This window comes from Nothobranchius furzeri, chromosome 14, assembly GCF_043380555.1.
Source record: "Nothobranchius furzeri strain GRZ-AD chromosome 14, NfurGRZ-RIMD1, whole genome shotgun sequence".
NCBI lineage: Eukaryota > Metazoa > Chordata > Actinopteri > Cyprinodontiformes > Nothobranchiidae > Nothobranchius > Nothobranchius furzeri.
Window position 1 is genome coordinate 3,096,278 of NC_091754.1, and position 19,426 is coordinate 3,115,703.

General features: G+C 45.2%; 1 protein-coding gene across 1 annotated transcript; it reads right to left on the minus strand.

The window, feature by feature from the left end:
• Positions 1-4,779: 4,779 nt before the first annotated feature.
• Positions 4,780-17,534, minus strand: pou1f1 (POU class 1 homeobox 1). The gene is made up of 7 exons (XM_015965533.3): positions 16,885-17,534; positions 15,930-16,061; positions 14,357-14,455; positions 7,189-7,449; positions 6,951-7,115; positions 6,606-6,666; positions 4,780-6,531 (listed from the first exon to the last, which is right to left on the minus strand). The coding sequence occupies exons 1-7, from the start codon at positions 17,012-17,014 to the stop codon at positions 6,291-6,293; spliced, it is 1,089 nt and encodes a 362-aa protein (XP_015821019.1). The 5' UTR covers positions 17,015-17,534; the 3' UTR covers positions 4,780-6,290.
• Positions 17,535-19,426: the final 1,892 nt, after the last annotated feature.

Below are 19,426 nucleotides of genomic sequence, written 5' to 3' on the forward strand. Positions count from 1 at the left end.
CATAATCGGTGACAAAGGGCAGCCTTGGCGGAGTCCAACTCTCACTGGGAACGAGGCCGACTTACTGCCGGCAATGCGGACCAAGCTCTGACACCGGTCATACAGGGTAGCCTGGCCTGCCAGACTCCTCCTCTGTTTAATTCTGCACAGAGAAATAGTCTGGGAACTCTCCTATTTAAATAGCGCCACCCCGTGAGAATTCTAACCGAGCCAATCAGCGCTGAGTAGCGTACGTCACACACCACAACGCCGAGTTTGTCATAAACATGGTGACTGAAGTGGAGGTCGCTGCGGCTCTTTCCTTTGTTCTAAACGACTTGAAAATGTCTTTAAAACCACGACAAGTAGAAGCGCTAAAAGCCTTTCAGCTAAACAAAGATGTTTGTGCTGTCGCCAGACGTCATTTTTACTACAGCTAAAAAACTACAGCGTCGCGGACGTCACACACAGCGGCGCTCAGTTTCTCATAAACAATGAAGACGATGGCGGAGTTCGCTGCGACTCTTTCCTCTCTTATAAATGACTCAAATGTCTTTAAAACCACAAGTAGAAGCACTAAAAGCATTTCTTCTAAAAATAAATAAAAGATGTTTGCGCCGTTGCCAGACGCCATTTTTTTTTACTACAACTAGAAAACTACCGTGTCGTGCGGTACAGTCGGGATTTCCGTCTTTTTTCTGATTGACTATTTTTGAGCTGCCTAGTCCCGCCCCTCAAGTGCCGCTCTGCCTGTGAGTTACCAGACTCTCTCTGTGCTGAATTACACAGAGGACGAGTCTGGCAGGCCAGGCTACATACAGGGACCTAACAGCCCGTAGCAGAGGGCCTGGTACCCCATACTCCCAGAGTACCCCCCACAGGGCCCCCCGAGGGACGCGGTCAAACGCCTTCTCCAAATCCACAAAACACATGTAGACTGGTTGGGCAAATTCCCACGCACCCTCCAGGACCCCCCTAAAGCCTGGTTTATGCTTCTCCGTCAGCTCCGCAAGGCACAGACACGCACGGATTGACGGAAGCGTTTTGCTCTCATACTTCTCCGTCTCCTGGAGAGTGTTGCAAAGCAATTCCCCGGCAGGACAGCAGAGGGCGTAGTGCTGTTCTGTGGTATCCTGTCATGTATCGGTCCAAGATAGTGTGTTTATATTGTGTTTTTTGTGTACATAAGAGACGTTTAACACGGACATATTTGTCTCTCATTCTCCCACCTCTTCATGCGCTCCCCACCTCTAAACCCACGTTTCCTGTCATTTCCGTCCACAAATAAAACGCTTGCTGCGCATCTTTTCACTCCTCCAGTCACGGGGAATTAAACGTTCATATTTTTAGAGTTTTTTCGCGAGGTATTCTTCAAGCTTCTCCGTGTCTGCCGCTAGTTATCCTCGGCTCTCTTTGCAATGGCGGCGCTGTAAACAACAGCGGCGTCCTGACCAATCACAAGCTTGCGTAATCCGTCTCGTTCGACGGATTTTTAAAAAAGTGGGCTCGACTCCGTACGTACTTGCGTGCCTGCCGGAGCCCTACGCAAGGACGTTGCATGTCTCCGCACTGACGCAGGCGGAGAAGCATAAATCAGGCTTGAGGGTATAGAGCTGGTCCAGTGTTCCACGGCCAGGACGAAAACCACATTGCTCCTCCTGAATCTGAGGTTCAACAATCCGACGAACCCTCCTCTCCAGAACCCCTGATTAGACCTTACCAGGAAGGCTCAGGAGTGTGATCCCCCTGTAGTTGGAACACACCATGCGGTACCCCTTTTTAAATAAGGGGACCACCAACCCGGTCGGCCAAGTCCAGTGGGACTGCCCCCGATGTCCACGTGATGTTGCAGAGCCGTGTCAGCCAACACAGCCCCACAACATCCAGAGCCTTAAGGAACTCCGGGCGGATCTCATCCACCCCTGGAGCCTTGCCACAGAGGAGCTTTTTAACCACCTCAGTGACCTCAGCACCAGAGATTTGAGAGGCCAACCCAAAGTCCCCAGACTCTGCTTCCTCACTGGAAGACGTGTCGGTGGGATTGATGAGGTCTTCGAAGTATTCTGCCCACCGATCCACAAGGTCCTGAGTAGAGGTCAGCAGCACACCGTCCCCACTATAGATAGTATTGGTAGCGCACTGCTTTCCCCCCCTGAGGTGCTGGATGGTGGACCAGAATCTCCTCAAAGCCGTAAGGAAGTCTTGCTCCATGGTCTCACCGAACTCCTCCCATGCCCGGGTTTTTGGCTTGGCGACCACCCGAGCCGCATTCCGCTTGGACTGCCGGTACCCGTCAGCTGTCTCTGGAGTCCCACAGGCCAAAAAGACCTGATAGGACTCTTTCTTCAGCTTGACAGCATGCCTAACCGCCGGTGCCCACCAGCGGGTTCGGGGGTTGCCACCACGACCGGCACCAACGATCCTGCGACCACAGCTCCGGTCAGCCGCCTCAACAATGGAGGCACGGAACAGGGTCCATTCGGACTCAGTGTCCCCCGCCTCCCCCGGAACATTATGGAACCTCTGTCGGAGGTGGGAATTGAAGCTCCTTCTGACAGGAGACTCTGCCAGACGTTCCCAGCAGACCCTCGCAATACGTTTGGGCCTGCCTGGTCTGACCGGCATCCTCCCCCACCATCTGAGCCAACTCACCACCAGGTAGTGGTCAGTTAACAGCTCCACCCCTCTCTTCACCCGAGTGTCCAAGACATGCAGCCGCAGGTCAGATGAAACAGCAACAAAGTCGATCATCGAGCTGTGGCCTAAGGTACCCTGGTGCCAAGAGCACATATGGACACTTTTATGTCTGAACATGGTGTTCATTATGGACAATCCATGACTGGCACAGAAGTCCAATAACAAAACACCACTCGAATTCAGATCAGGGGGGGCGTTCCTCCCAACCACACCTCTCTAGGTCTCACTGTTGTTGCCCACGTGAGCGTTAAAGTCCCCCAGCAGAACGAAGGAGTCACCGGAAGGAGCGCTTTCCAGCACCCCCTCCAAGGTCTCCAAAAAGGGTGGGTAGTCTGAACTGTAGTTTGGTGCATAAGCACAGACCACAGTCAGAACCCGTCCCCCCCCCCCCCCCCCCCCCCCACATAGGCGGAGGGAGGCTAGCCTCTCATTCACTGGGGTAAACCCCAACGTACAGGCACCAAGATGGGGGGCAACTAGTATGCCCACCTCTGCTTGGCGCCTCTCAGTGGGAGCAACTCCAGAGTGTTAGAAAGTCCAACCCCTCTCAAGGAAACTGGTTCCAGAGCCAGAGCCATGCGTTGAGGTGAGTCCGACTATTTCTAGTCGGAACCTCTCAACCTCACACACTAACTCAGGCTCCTTCCCCACCAGAGAGGTGACATTCCATGTGCCAAGAGCCAGCTTCTGTAGCCAGGATCAGACCGCCAAGGTCCCCGCCCTCGACTACCACCCGACCCCTTTGGCCCCTCCCACGAGTGGTGAGCCCATGGGAAGGGGGACCCACGTTTCCTCTTCAGGATGTGCCGGGCCGGCAGATCTACGTTTCTACCCTCACCTATGGTCATGAGCTTTGGGTAGTGACCGAAAGAACGAGACCACGGATACAAGCGGCCGAAATGAGTTTTCTCGGAAGAGTGGCTGGGCTCTCCCTTAGAGATAGGATGAGATGCTCTGTCATCTGGGAGGGGCTCGGAGTAGACCCGCTGCTCCTCCACATCGAGAGGAGCCAGTTGAGGTGGCTCGGGCATCTGGTCAGGATGCCTCCTGGACGCCTCCCTGGTGAGGTTTTCCGGGCACGTCCAACTGGGAGGAGGCCTAAAGGTAGACCCAGGACACGTTGGAGGGACTATGTCTCTCACCTGGCCAGGGAACGCCTTGGGATTCCCCCGGAGGAGCTGGCCCAAGTGGCTGGGGAGAGGGAGGTCTGGGCCTCTCGCCTTAGGCTACTGCCCCCTGCGACCCAACTCCGGATAAGCGGATGAAAATGGATGGATAACAGGAATGTTTAAACTGAAGCTTGTAAGGAATGAGTTTTAAAGGTTTCTTAGGACAAATGCCACACTGAGTCGTGTTTAATAAGATTCTGTGTAGATTGGAGTCCCAACAGCATCCCAGGATCCTGCTGCTGCTTTCTCATCTGAAAACAGCCAAACTTAAGTCACTGGATGCAGCTTGTTCCTGGATTAAAATAGCTTTAGTTATGAATCACCCATTCTCCCAATATCTGTATTGATTTGATAACATACGGTTGTACAAACGAGAGTTGGCCGTAGTTCAGAAAACAAAATGTTCTGTTTGGACCGGTGCAACTTCCAGAGGTTTTATTATAACAAATGAGAACACTTGTTTAACACAAATACATTTTAGGCAGGAAAACAAAAGACATTTCATATCAATCTATATGACAAGTGATATAATTTAGTCGGTTAATTTCAAGCTCCTCCAGGCAACAGCTGTTTGCAGTGAGCCGAAGGTGAGCTCTAACCTGTCGGGCTTCAGATGGCTCTTTCTCTTTTATTAAGACATCAGTCATCCTGCTGCTTTGGGTTTGTCCGTGCGCAACAGCAGAAGCAACACAAACACGAAGAACATCAGAATGGTCAAAAAGTTTCATGTCTCACAAATAAAACAATAACACAATATATTAGATAGTTTTCTAATAAATAGGTGGTTGTCACATTTAAATAAATTAGGTAACCATTTTCTACGACAGTAAATAAATACCTTTTCCCATCAGGGTAACGTCATTCAGCAAGAACACACAAAAGAAACGGTTTGAATGGCACAAATATGAGCAAAATGGAAAAGTTAAAGGTTCAATAAGTAAGACTGAAGTAAAAGTGACACCCTGTGGGCAAATGTGGGTACTGCAGCTCATTTTTCTAAACATAAAGGCCATTTTCTCACCACAGCTCTGAGTTTCATGGCTGTTGCCAGTTGTGGATCAGCACCAGAAGATTCTAGATGACGAGTGAGGGCAAGCCATACACAATAAGTACTTAAGTAGAAAAATACATTGTTGTATCTGCTGATGGCAATCAGGTGTTTTATGGTAGGGAGCACTTACTACACTTATTACGGTAGTATGCCTCCAGCATTAGAGGTGTTTGGTGTCTTGCTGTTAAAGTTCTGAGCGACTCATTAAAGGCAGTAAAACGACACGACTGGCTCATTATTCACTTCACACACGTTTCACTGTAATGTCCAGCTGTTGGTGTTTGAAAAAGTAGCTTGAGATATTTTTAGAGCCAACCATGTGCTTATATTCCACCGTTAGCCTCTAGCCTCCTGTACCTGATGTTAGAGTTATAAAATGACGCGGTGGTTTAGGGGTACAAGAAAAAACTTCTGGATTGCTGCTGTTTGCTGGCTTTGCTTCCTTAAAGGTGCATTTTGTAGAAAAGAAGTAAAAATGACATCCTGTGGTAACATTTGATTACTGCAACCACTTTAAACAACTCTGAGACTTTTGCCGGCTTTCGTCAAATCACAGCTGTCGGTGCTGCGGTAGGAGACCCGGCAACCCCACGCTCACCGATGGTAAACAAGAGTTACGTCCCTTCTTTTGTTTTGAAAGGAGAAAAACTGACAATCCCCGCAGCTAGCTGGATATGTTTCAGTATAACCTTCCTTCCAAAATGACTGAGGCATTAGACTCTTTTGGGATTTTCTCACTGTCAGAGTCTCAACATGTTCTTACACGCTGCAGCGTTAGCTCAGGGCAGACCCAGCAACCTCACGTGTTCACAGACAGAAAAACTAACCCCCGCCCGAGAAGGAAATCCATTTCAATGCAACCTTCCTTCCAACAGGAGTGTTTTGTGATTATTTCACTGTAGAATTCTTGCATGTTGCTCCTTTAAGCGTCAGAAAGCTTCATTCTTCCATCAACAGAAACATTTCCAGGAAAAACAACAACAAGGACGAGCTAAGGACTGTTGCTGAGTTTTCAGAGGCACTGAGTTGTTTTTTTACAAAGTGGTTTCTGCTGCTTTATGTGTGAATTTCCATTTGCTCTGTACGTTTAACAGACTTCCTGTTTTCCTGTGGTCACTCGGCTCGTTTTAAATGTCAAAGCTGGCAGCTGCAGCCTTTCTTGTTTCTTTAAGCGTCACAAATCATTTTTAGACAACAACAAAAATCATGTTTGTTTTTCATCTGACATTAACCTTCCTGAAAATGTGCTTTTATTTTCCCTCTGGACAACACTGGGATTAAAAATAAATCAGTTCAAGTAAGTGAGGTAAGACGTAACATGGAGACCAGAGCAACAGGGGAAAATACGTTCCTACGAGCTGTGGCCTTCAGGAAAGTCAGACTTCATCTGAAGTTTAAGTCAGCGGTCTTTGTGTTTTACTCATTTGTGAGATGCAGGTTGGGCTGAGTTTTGTCAGACAGGAGCTGAGGTTGAGGCTGGTTTTGACCCGTTTCTCCCTCTGGCGCCTGTTGCAGAACCAGACTCGGACCACCTCCTTCTCCAGATGGAGGCCTTTGGCTATCCGCGCTATTTCCTGAGAGGATGGCTTACTTTTCTCCACGAAGCTGCGCTCCAGGGCCTCCTTAGCTCCGAGGCTGAGGCACAAAGGAAGAAGCAAAGCCCTTTAAGACTGAATTTATTCTACATCCTGTTTCCCAACAAAACTCACCTGATAGTGGTTCTTCTCTTCCTCTTACGCTCATTCATTCCTGATTTATCGTTGTACAAGGCTGCAGGAAAAGCACAAATTAGGCAGATTTTGCATACGTGTGCGTTAAAGTAAGAGCACAACATTTCAGAAGAGACTAAAATCTCCTAAATGCTCTTCTGCACGACCTGATCTGATCTCATGTGGTCCGTTAGCATTTAAAACTGTCAAAATCAATCTATAGAGGATCACCCAGCTTCGCTACAGTTCTATCAGTTATATCCAACCAAACCAGAAGTGCAGTTTGAATGGGACTGAGATGCATGAAGATTACACCCACTGATGGAGTGGAAGCGTGTGACTCACCACCGGCCAGCTCAGCTTCGTCAAGCCACTTGGCCAGAATGGCCTTGAGTTTGCAGGCGTTCTTAAAACTCAGCTGCAAATTTTCAAACCGGCAAATCGTGGTCTGGCTGAACTCCGAGCCGTGCACCGCAGCTAGAGCCTCGCCGACATTCGTCTGAGTGTAGCCTGGGGTCAAAACGGCACAGGAGAGGTCAGCGTCAGAGGATGAGATGACGCAACAGAAGTAAGTCACACTCACCGAGTTTGATCCTGCGTATTTTGAAGTCGTTTGCAAACATTTCCAGCTCCCGTATCTGCGGCGAATCCATGGCAGGAGCATCTTCAGGTTCCCGCATGCTCTTCCTTTGGGTGTCGTTTTTCAGCTCTCCACTGGGAACCACAGAGGCCTCGTCAGCTGAGAGGAGCGCAGAGGGCAGCGATGAGAAACCGTGGCTCAACGCGCAGGAACTGCTACTGAGACCATGATCTGGAAACTTATAAATGCAGGGCGTCAGAGACCCTGCAGGGGAGAGAAAGCAGATGCAGAAGGACAAGTGAAGCTCTGGAACGCCGGAGAGGCCCACAGATCATCAGTCTGCATGATCAGTTGTCTCACATAAGCTTCTAGTGTCCCTGGGTGACTCAGCCAACCAAACAGCAGTGAATAGTTGTTAGTTGATTGTCTTTTACTGATAAACGCCTGAAAATGACAAGTTTTCACCCCTTCATGGAATGAAAGTTTGAACCCTGTCAGCTCATCCCCTTTCCTTTTCTCTCTGTGCAGCGGCGTGTGGACTTAAGCTATCATTACGACATCTGTGGACGGACGCACACACTCGCTGCTGTGTTGTGCACGATCGTTGCGTGGGATCGGATCTCCTATTGAAGCTGCACACTTGGGTGACAGCTAAGCCGGTTCAATTTACTGATAAAACATGGAGCCGAGTCTCAACACGCCAGTCTCTGACACGAGTGCTGAATCAATCTGAATTCATTTTCAGCGGCTCGGTGAATACTTTTCTTTTCCCTGTCACTTACCACAATGCAACCGAGTTTACCTGTAATTTAACAAACTCGCCCTCACTAGCGGGACTGCCACGCACGTCGCTGAGTCCCTTTCATTCTTTAAAGCTTTCTAATCAAAGAGAGTCAAAAACACGACACGTTCTGCAGCACAAGCAGCAGAGCACACATAATTATCCCAGTGGCTGCTGATGCTGAGTGGTTCGATGGCTCTTGTGCTAATCACTAATGACAGATTAATGACAGATGACCCCCGCCGATCTATTTTATGCAATGCGATGTCATTCTTTACTGCAAAGGAGAAAACGATGCATGTGAGTGGAGAAGTCATTCTGATTAAATGGGATGCAAATGTGGAGGCAGATCCTTGCAGAGACGACTGGATGCTTTTCTTCCTGAGCGCATGCTTGGAAAGGTATGGCATCCATAACAGGGAATGCAATGCTCCCCTCTTGTGTTAGTGGGGCTGCAGTGCAAAAGCAGGTTATAGAGCCAGACAACAGGAGAACAATGATTCCGTTTTTTAGATTTTAAATGAATTTAGGAATATTTCAGGAAAACTGGGTCACACATTCATATTTTTATAGAGCTCTTAGATGGGCATAGGGTACCATTTAGTTGTAATGTAACAGCAGAATTTGGGTTATTCAGGCTATCATAAGAGAAAAAAATGGGATTTAATTTTTCAAAGTCATATTTTCCCCATGTTATTCATACATTTATAAATGTTCAAATATTTAGTTAGCAAGCTAAATATTTCATTTAGAGTTAAATAATTAGTTCACAAACAAAATATTTAAGTCAGACCTACATATTTACTTTGTAAAATATTAAATGTACTAACTAAATATTTAATTTGGTGCTAAATATTAAGCTCCAAACCTAAATATTGATTTTCCAAACAAAATATTTAGCTCCAAAACACATTTTTAACTGGGATGTAAGTAAATATTTAATTTGGAGCTAAATGTTTGTTTTGGAAAAGAAATATTTAATTTGGAGCTAGATATTTAGTTTGTAAACTAAATATTTAGAGTGTGCACTTTAAGAAATAAAACAGTAAATTTACTTAACCAAGTTTTTTAACTGGTTCCCCTGAATGTAGTTGCTTACATTTAAGAGTAAAATCCATTGTTATATATATATTACGTTAAAACTGCAATATGTAATAATGAAGTAAAAACTACACCATGTGGTCAAATTTGAGAATTGCAGGTCATTTTTGTAACCATAACAATCTTCTGTTTCGCCATCGTTCTGAGTTTCATGGCTGTTACCAGTTATGACTCAGCACCAGAAGGGTCTAGATGACAAACGAAGACGAGTCATACACTGTAAGTTGATAGCAGATGAATACATTTCACTGTTATGTCGCGTGTAACACCAGTTCAACGTTAGCCTCTAGCCTGGTTAACCTGATATTAGAGTAAAACAAAAAGACACCGTGGCTTCTCAGGGGTACAATAATTAACTCCCGGGTCGCTCCTGTTTACTGGCTCTTTATACAGCTCTGGAGCTTTTGGCCTGTCGGTATCGAACAAATGCTGGAGCTGCTGCGTTAGCTCGGCGCAGACTCGGCAACAGGGCTCGCAGATTGTAAACAGTAACTACGTCCCTCTTTAGTTTTTAAAGGAGAAACACTGACAACCCTCCAGCCGACTGAGAAGTAAACCAGTGTTAGTAAAACCTTCCTTCAACATGACTGAGACGTTAGACTGTTTTGTGATTATTTCACTGTAGAATTCTGACCTATTGCTCCTTTAACAGACCTCTCACAACCGGTGTAACTCCCAGCATTTCGAGCTCCAGTCTCTGTAGCTTTGGCTCAGGGTTGTCACGGTTGCTAGGAGACAGGACATTTGTCGGGGTAGGGCAGGAATGAATCTGAAGGCTAAATGGTCCAAGTTCACAGCTGCTTGCTTCCAGTCTACCCGATCAATCCAGCCTACTAGAAGGATCGACCCAGAAGCTTTTTCTTGTGTTCCTGAGACGCCACGGCATCTTTTTTTTAAAGTCTAATCAGGTGAAGCAGGCTAGTGGCTAACAACGCTAACGGTGAATTAGAAACAAATAGTCTGTTCTTAAAATATTTCAAGCTACGTTTTCAATCACCAACCATATGATGTAACAGTAAAATGTATTTATCATCTAGAATCTTCCGGTGCTGATCAGCTGACAGCATCAGTCATGGATCTCATGGAACATTTGTTTTGATTTGTGGGCTGCAGTACCCAAATCCCACCACAAGATGTTGTTCTTACTTTATGTACCTTTAAGTACCTTTTAGCGTTTCTTTTCTTAGTGTGAATTAATATTTGCTATAAACCATCTCCTGCTGGAGTTATCGTGGTCCCATTCACTGGTTGACCGGAAGCAGAGTTATCCCAGTAACATATAATTTACTGTGAAACAGTTTCCCCTCACCACCTAATAAATACACTGATATTTTTCTGCATTTTTCAACCCGTTTGTTGAAGTTGAGATGCAACCTTAAGAATGCTTCCCCAGTTGAACCCAAGTGAGGTAGCGTCATCCTGTCTACTGAACCTGAAATGACAGAAAGCAACAAAAGCCTCCACAGAAATTCTGATCCAGCTGAATTTTACCCGACAAAAGAGACGTTAGAGTCTGTTTGGCCTCTGGAGCTCCGACAAAAACATAAAAAATTCAGCAACAGCTCTCACAAGCCTGCGCTAAATGGATGGGTGTCCACAGGAGAGGAGGAGAGGGTGCCATCATTGACCCGTTGCATTGTTCAGGTGATCTACATTCAAGCTGGAGTGCAGTGCTGCACTCATTTTCTCCGGTGTTGGGAATCTCACAGAGAGGTTGGGGTTGTTTTCTCTCGCTCGAGAAATCTTCTTAAAATCAAAAAATACAAGAAATGTTTTCTTTTGTTAATGAAACTTTCAATTTTAAAGCAATATTTTAAAAATGTGTTGATTATCTTCTTTTAAACGGGCGTCAGATACACCGGGTGAGACCGTTTTCCCTCCGCGGCTCTGCTGCAGGCGTGCTTTCTCCTCACCACACATAAAATAGACCCTTCCTCCTCGTCTTTACCTGATGCCTCCACGGATGTTCCCTGAGGAACGTGCTGGGCTGCAGGCCCTTCTCACTACACCGGTGGGCCTGCTGTCTGTGTGAAATCTCCTCACCAGCCCTGTTCAGACCCTCAAGCTGCTACACATGTCTGCAGCATCCCTGAGTGGAGACCCGAGGAAAGCCAACAGCAAACAAACACAGACAGCTGCATCGCTGTAATTCCCCCAGCAGCAAAGCTGCTTTTATAGAAGGCATCATATTCACCGGAGAAGGGTTGGCACTCTGTTATAGAAATGTTTTCCTATTTTGTGTCAACTCCTTCAGGCTCTGCCTTGCTGTCAAACCAGCTGTTGGGAACAACAAATGTTCAGCCACTTCACTGTAAAACCCGCTGTTAGCAGCTGCAAAGGCTCATAATGCTGTTGTAGCTGTGATTTGACCGCAGAAACGATGCTTTCTCTAACTGAGCTTGAGATTTATCAGTCAAATAAGACTGAGTTTATCGTTCACTTTAAAATATTTCACAAAAATTCGTAAATGACATTAAATCTAATTAGTTGCAACTAATGGGCCGGCAGTAAGTCGGGCTCGTTCCCAGTGAGAGTTGGACTCCGCCAAGGCTGCCCTTTGTCACCGATTCTGTTCATAACCTTTATGGACAGGATTTCTAGGGGCAGCCAAGGTGTGGAGGGCGTCCGTTTTGGTGGCCTGAGGATCAGGTCTCTGCTTTATGCAGACGATGTGGTCCTGTTGGCTTCATCAGAACGTGATCTTCAGCTTTCGCTGGAGCGGTTCGCATCCGAGTGTGAAGCAGCTGGGATGAGAATCAGCTCCTCTAAATCTGAGACCATGGTCTTGATTCAGAAAGGGTAGAATGCCTTCTCCGGGTCAGGGATGAGGTCCTGCCCCAAGTGGAGGAGTTTAAGTATCTCGGGGTCTTTTTGATGCGCTGGGAGTGAGAATGTGTTGGACAAGGGGAACGTTAGAACATACCATCTGGCGAGGGGGAGGTTACAAATACCCTCTACTTATAACCTCCACCATGGTAGCTGAAACCTCCCCCTCGCGTTGCCTCGGTCCAAACCCAACCAATGACAAGGCGTCGTTCACTTCATAGAGCCGGCTCTTAGAGTGACCAACACATGACTAACGTGTTAGCAAGATGGTTAAGGTTAGGATAGGGGTGAGGGGAAGGTTAAATAACAAGAGGATGAGGTTAGGGTGAGGCACAATGAGCTCGTTTGGTGCCCCGGCTGTGGACATCCCATCACGTCAGTTTTAGGCTGCATTGGGATCTGCAGCCAGCAAAGGGAAAACCCCCTTTTGTATATAAGTGATGAAAAGGGGCACTTTTGGCGTCAGGGGTCTGACGCGGAGGGTGGCTGACCAAGCGTTTGTTTTTGATGCGCTGGGAGTGAGAATGTGTTGGCAGTTCACGAGTGAGGGAAAACTGGAGCGTGAGATCGATAGGTGGATTGGTGCTGCGTCTGCAGTGATGCGGGCGTTGTACCGGTCTGTCGTGGTGAAGAGAGAGCTGAGTCAGAAGGTGAAGCTCTCGATTTACCGGCCGATCTACGTTCCTACCCTCACCTATGGTCATGAGCTTTGGGTAGTGACTGAAAGAACGAGATCGTGGATACAAGCGGCTGAAATTAGTTTTCTCCGTAGGGTGGCTGGGCTCTCCCTTAGAGATAGGGTGAGAAGCTCGGTCATCCGGGAGGGGCTCGGAGTAGACCTGCTGCTCCTCCACATCGAGAGGAGCCAGTTGAGGTGGCTCGGGCATCTGGTCAGGATGCCTCCTGGACGCCCCCCTGGTGAGGTTTTGTGGGCACGTCCAACCGGGAGGAGACCCAGTGGAAGACCCAGGACACCCTAGAGGGACTATGTCTCTCGGCTGGACAGGGAACGCCTTGGGATTCCCCCGGATGAGTTGGCCCAAGTAGCTGGGGAGAGGGAAGTCTGGGTGTCTCAGCTTAGGCTACTGCCCCCGTGACCCGACTCCACACAAGCAGAAGAAAATGGATGGATGGATGCAACATTTTTCCTCCTGCTTTATTAAACAAAAACACATTTCAGTGCAGTCAGCTTGCTCGGTGCATCCTGTTTTTGACTCTTTATTATGCAGAGTCTCAGATTAAGGCTCATAGAAAAACACCCTTCACCAATTCATTGTTTTTAATTTAAAAAAGGATCGTTGCAGATTTAAAAAATGACATTTTTACTCCTCCGACTGCACTTTTATGTTTCCAGAGGTCAAAAATAACATTAACTTTGTGTCCACAGTTTATCATAAATGTTCTGCAGCTCACCACAGTGAAGAGGACTAATTCACTCTCCCCAAAAACATTTTATCACAAATTATTTATGAAGTCATTCCTCACCTTCCCAGGAGACAAACACCTGCAGCAACAGCTACGGTGAATTTAGGTCCTCCTGTGCACACGTGCACGAGGACACCGATATGCATCTTCCTGTTATCCCCTTGCTTAGATAATCATCATTATGCATTATTTTCATGATGGCCTAATTTTACTATTTGATCACGTAGAAGTGCAAAATCTGAGATCATTAACGTGACAAATTAGGATTCCTCCTGGTGGTAATACAAGGATGTGCGTCCTAATTTTATTCTTAACGCCCGTTAAACTCAACCTTTCACTTGAACTCACTTCTATCAGTTTACTGGAGTGGGTTGGCAGACTTTAAACATATTAAAGTCCAGCTTTTACCACTCCTGCATTTGAAAAAGGAACAACTCTGGGATGCTGAGGGTTTTGTTTTTATTCTGATGAAGAAATGTCTGTAAAAAAAAAAAAAAAAAGAAAAGAAATGTCTGTAAAAACTTTAAAACAAACAGATTTAATGTAGTTTGAACCAACCTGTGCCTTCAAAATGTTGTTTTTAGGGGTTATAAGTGTTCCAATTGAATTAAAGCTAAATGATTATTGTCTGAGAGTGTTCACATCCAATGTCTGGTATCACAAAAGACGTGATGATGTCATCTGGCGATGTATCACACGAGGATTAACACTTTGTCAGTCGTAAAAATCCCGTGCCTTTATTTAATCTTGCGGCTCAGCACTCCGACCACTAATGTTTGGAAATTCAGCTCCAGGCAGGATTTACAGGAATGATCAAACCACCTCTAACAGTTCTGTCTGACAGGAGCGCCTCAGAGCCGAGGCTGACATTAATTCTAACTGGTCGGATTTAAAAAACGTCACAGAGAGTAAACACATCTTCTGCTCAATTTACCAGAATTAGCTGCAGGCAGGGGGAATGGGTCGTGTGTGTGTGTGTGTGTGTGTGTGTGTGTGTGTGTGTGTGTGTGTGTGTGTGTGTGTGTGTGTGTTCCTTACCTTGTAGTGGGTTGGCACCACTCACCATGTTAGGGTGAGGGACTCCGCAGGTCTGCAGGATGCGAGTCTGGGAGATGCTGGCGGAAAGCATCTCCTGAGCTAGGTAAAGGGAGGGAGTTAAACGTGTTATAAAGGAAAAAATCATTTTAATATAATGGTTGGTGTATGCTGAGAAGGAGTTGTTTGATATTGTCAGAACAGGTTTTTAATCTAATTTCTTGTTTCTGTAAATCAGGAATGTCTAAAATGTGGCCTGGGGGCCATTTGAGGCCCTCTGAGTGATTTTTTGTGGCCCCCCAGTTGCATTAGTCGAAAGCTTGGTTCAGTCTGTCCAGCAGGTTGGTGATGTGATGTGAAACTGGACACGAGATTTTCAGTGGCACCTCAGAAAAATGCATTTTCTAAATTTAGCTTTTTTCCAACTGTGTCATGTGACACGCCCAAAGCCAAAGGTGAAGCGTTCGCATTGGAGTCGTGCTTTTATGACCTCTCGTTTGGACTACACAAATTCTCTGTTCATTGGTGCTCCTGCTTCAGCTTTGAACCGGCTGGAGATTGTGCAGAATGCTGCTGCTAGATTTCTGACAAAAGCGAACAGAAGTAGTCGCATCACCCCGGTTCTGGAGCATCTACACATGCAAGGTTTTAGTCTACAAGGCATTGAATGGCCTCGCACCCTGTGACATGTGCCGGTGCTCTCTCTGAGGTCAGCTGACCACTCGCTGCTGAAGACCCCCAAAATGAACTATAAAGCAAGCTTTTGTGCACGTTGCACCTGTCCTTTGGAATTCCCTCTCCATCTCCATCAACATCATTCTTCATCAGTCTTGGTCTTCAAGTCAAGACTGACGACTGATTTTTATGCTTGTGTTGTTTATGGTTGTTTTACTTGTTTTTGCTTATTCGATTTTTTTTTATAATGGCTTTCTTTAAGGCACTTCGGTTAGCTCTCACACTGTGTTGAAATGCACTGTTACAAATAAATTGGTATTACATAGTAAGTTAAAGTGTATTGTTGTTTCTGAGTTCTTAAACAGTTATTACCATGTAACTCAGGTTCAAGTCTAGTGTTTATTTTTATTAATCATTCCCAGTAAATACTGCTTTACACAATAATTACACTTTATTCCAATTTTACATTTTAATTACACAATAATAAACTCTAACTTACTATGTAATTACAGTGTAAGTAGTTAGTAATTAGGGGACTGTAAAATGAAGCATTACCGTTTTTTTTCTTTTTCCAAACAATTGCCATAATGCCTTTTTTGATCAATCAATCAATGAATCAATCCAATTTTATTTTTATAGAGCCTTCCACTCCCTTTACGGAGGCCCAAGGCACTGGGCATGACATAAAAACCTATGTGGGGAAAAACTTCACCATAAAATAAATTTTGCTTTTTTAAAGTAAAAAAATCCCATTTGGGGGGCCCAGTGCTAGTAACGTGACAATTTTGACCCTCGTCTTGAAACTTTTGGACACCCCTGCCTCAAATGCATCCACACCCTGTGTAACATAAAGTTATGGCCAATAAACCAAATACCTCATTTTCTTCCTCCCCAGACTCACCTGCCATCATGCCATAGGTGGCTTGCTGGTTGCTGTAATGGCAGGGGGTGACCGGGTAATGCAGGCTTGGGGGGGCATTACCAAGCATGTGGGAGCGCTTGGAGGTCTGACCCAGAGACAGCCCTGACGACACTGATGAAAAGACAAGGAGTTACAATCCTCACAGCCAAGAGGACGCCATCATGTTTTAAGATCAGACAAGCAACGACACTTAGAAGGTGAGAAGTAAAAAACGTTCACACCACGTGTTAAACTGAAACTGTGCTGGAATGAAATCCAAGATCTCCAGATTGGCTTCATACATAAATCATTTTCACCAAACTGCCTCTGAATTACTGAGAACTTCAATGTTTTCACACAAAAAACACTTTTATGCCTCAAATGAGAAATAAAGTACAAATCATGTTAGTTGGGTCTGTTTGACCCTCAGAAGATGGAAAGGAAATGTTTGTGCAGAAAGTATAACTGGTGCATTTATGATTTTTACTTAATAACATGAACATGGACATGGTTAAACTGTTTAAGTTTGTTACCAGCAAAAACTTTCTTCTTTCCAACCACAAACTCCATCATGACAGAGAAATGTGTGATTAAATTAGACTCCAAGTTAATCATCCACCGACAGCTGAGCCAAAAGGCTGATCAGATATATTAGATAGGATTTAAATTCATTTACAACATTTTTCAATCTGATACGAGTTTCTGGTTGCAATTAGCCAAAGTTTTCTGTATGGAAATCTGTGTAAATAATCAGAAATAAGCCACTCCCTTCTAGATTATTGTAATTATCTTTAAAAGCAGACATGATTACTGGTGGCGTGATGTCCTGTAGCTAGGATTTAGCATCATAAAGAAAATAAACACCACCTAGCTTCTAGATGCTATACTTAGCAAAAGACAAGCTATTATCTGAAAGAAAGCATTGAATAGTAGAAGTTGGAGAAAGATATGTTACCTGCAGAGACCATGCTGTGAGAGGTGTTTGGTAGGCAGTCACCTGTAGAGCCGTGGTGCATGAGGATGGGTAAAGGTGAGTCTCCTGCCAGTGAGGAGAAAGAGTCGGCACCAAATGCCTGGCATGCCATATTTCTCTGGTTTTAGGTCTGGTTTTAGGTTTTTGGCAGATCTGATGTCGGTGCGTCCTAGTTCGCTCTATCTCGGCACGTCTCTTTGTTTTTACTGTTTAGCATTCTTTAAATTGTGAAATCTGTTTTGTTTTGTTTCCTTCCTTGAGTGAAGCTTGTGTTTCTGCTCTTGTTCCTGAAGTTTTCTGTTTTTCACCGACTAGTCGCCTTACAACTGGAGTTTCGTGTCCTTATCTTGTCCGTTTTCTCTGTGGCTCAGTGAAGCGTTCGTCTCCCTTCAGGCGCCTGGGAAAATCTGAAGGCTAAAAAAGGGAAAAAAAAAACTTGTAAAAGGTTCGTTTTGTGGTTTTTTTCATGGAGGTCAGCACCTCTGCCAGAACTCTTCACAGTTTCAGACTCTAGCCTCAAACAAGACCCTTGAAGATGAATAGTGAAAAGTTTAAAATCACAGGTAGACCCGCTGAAACGATGTTCTCAGCACCTCCGTGTCTTTATTCACCATCAGGTCATACCCTCAGCATTTTTCTGTCTTGTTCTACTGCAGGTATTTATACCCCACCCATCTACACCTAGCCACCCCCTCCTCCACCTATTTTCTATCAAGCACCCCCCCACACACATACACACACACACACACACTACCACCGCCTTCCAAACCCATGTCAGTGCTGTAATTGCCTGTGTTTGTACTTACCTACGTTCTTATCCCATTTCCAAATCCAGGATTAGGGAACAGAGTGGCTGAGAAACCTGATCTTCTGCTCTCCTCTGATTTTTCACCAGCTCCGTTTTCGCTTTCCCTGATTACAAGATTGTGTCGAGGCAAGGGGGAAAAAACACTAATAAATACTTAAATATGTCAGAGTTATAGGTAGAAAATTCCCCTTATGAACATTTCTCTTGCAGGAGCTGAAGAGGAAGAAAATTTAAATGTGTAAATTTTTTTAACATTGTCATCATCAGAGATTTTAACTCTCAGATAACTTTTACCGAAGTCTCCAACCTTATTTAGCACCTTGTTGGGTCAAATTGGGAGAATTCAGGGTAATGAAGTTCTTAAAGTGTCGTATGTACTTTGACTCTCCAGACTTGTCTCATTAGTTACAGCAACGGGCTCACCCAGGCAGCTTTTAGGCCCCCAGAAAGAAGGTAGTTTAATCCAAAATGACATTAGGAAATGGCCGCTAACAGGAGTGGTGAAGGTCAAGCCGAAGTCTTGAAGAACATTTCGTTGAATCAAAAGAATTTCAAATTTGGTACTCGTATTTTACCGCAAAAAAGTTACTTTGAAAATTCATCAATCGGACGCAGAAGTACCGCTCTTCTGAGCTGCACATAAGTTACTTTTACATGAAATCTACAAATATTTCATGAATTTAAAAAGTAGAAATATGTCTAAGGGCTGACTTCTGCCTCTGTAGCAGGGTAGTTACCTGGAATAACTCCAAATACACTTACAGAACTAAAGAAGGAACTCTGGCTGCAAAAAACGAAGCCAATGCAGAAATGACAAAAATTGCAGTTCCTTCTCATCCACTAGGGGCTGACTCCAGAAAGGAGCACGTTCCCATCACTCCCATGTTGAAAATCCCAACTCCACAGCAGAATTAAACATGTTTACAGCCTGGTAAAAAAAAAATCACTTTAGGTTCAATCAAGTTTACATTAATGACAACTCTGAGGGGAGTACATTTTTTGTAACTCCTCTGTAACCCCCCCCCCCCACACACACACACACACACACACACACACACACACACTCCATATTCAAGCAGCAAAAGAAAGTACAGAAATATAATTTTACTGATAAAAAAGAAGCAGAAACTGCTTGGATGAACTGTTTGAATAACCACAGCTTGCCCTCTGTGTCCAAATACTTCCATGATTAACATCCAAACACAAACACGAACACACAGGGGACAAAACTAAAGTTCAGAGAGTCGAAATGGCCGAACATCTGAGGCTGAGGCCTCTCCGGAGCTAGCTCTGAAGTCACGTGGCTCTGATGCTCATTAAGTATTCAGATTTTAAGCATTAAATTACAATTAAACAGAAGAATTACAACAAAAATAATAATAAAACTCACCCCCCTCAGAGTTGTCATGAATGTAAACTAGGTCTAAAATGGTTTTTGAACCAGGCTGTAAACGTGTTTATTTCTGCTGTGAAATTGGCATTTTTAACATGGGAGTCAATGAGGATTTGCTCACTTCTGTTGCCAGCCCCTAGTGGATGAGGGTGGAACTGCATTTATTGCCGCTTCCGTGTTGGCTTTGTGTTCATCCCAGGATTATGGGGGCTAGGGTTAAACCACCAAATCGTTTCTACAGCTGCAGCTCACCTCTCCCCCTGGGGATGGGAACATGTGGAGATGAATTTCACCAGTGTGTTAGGATGACAGTTGGACTTGAC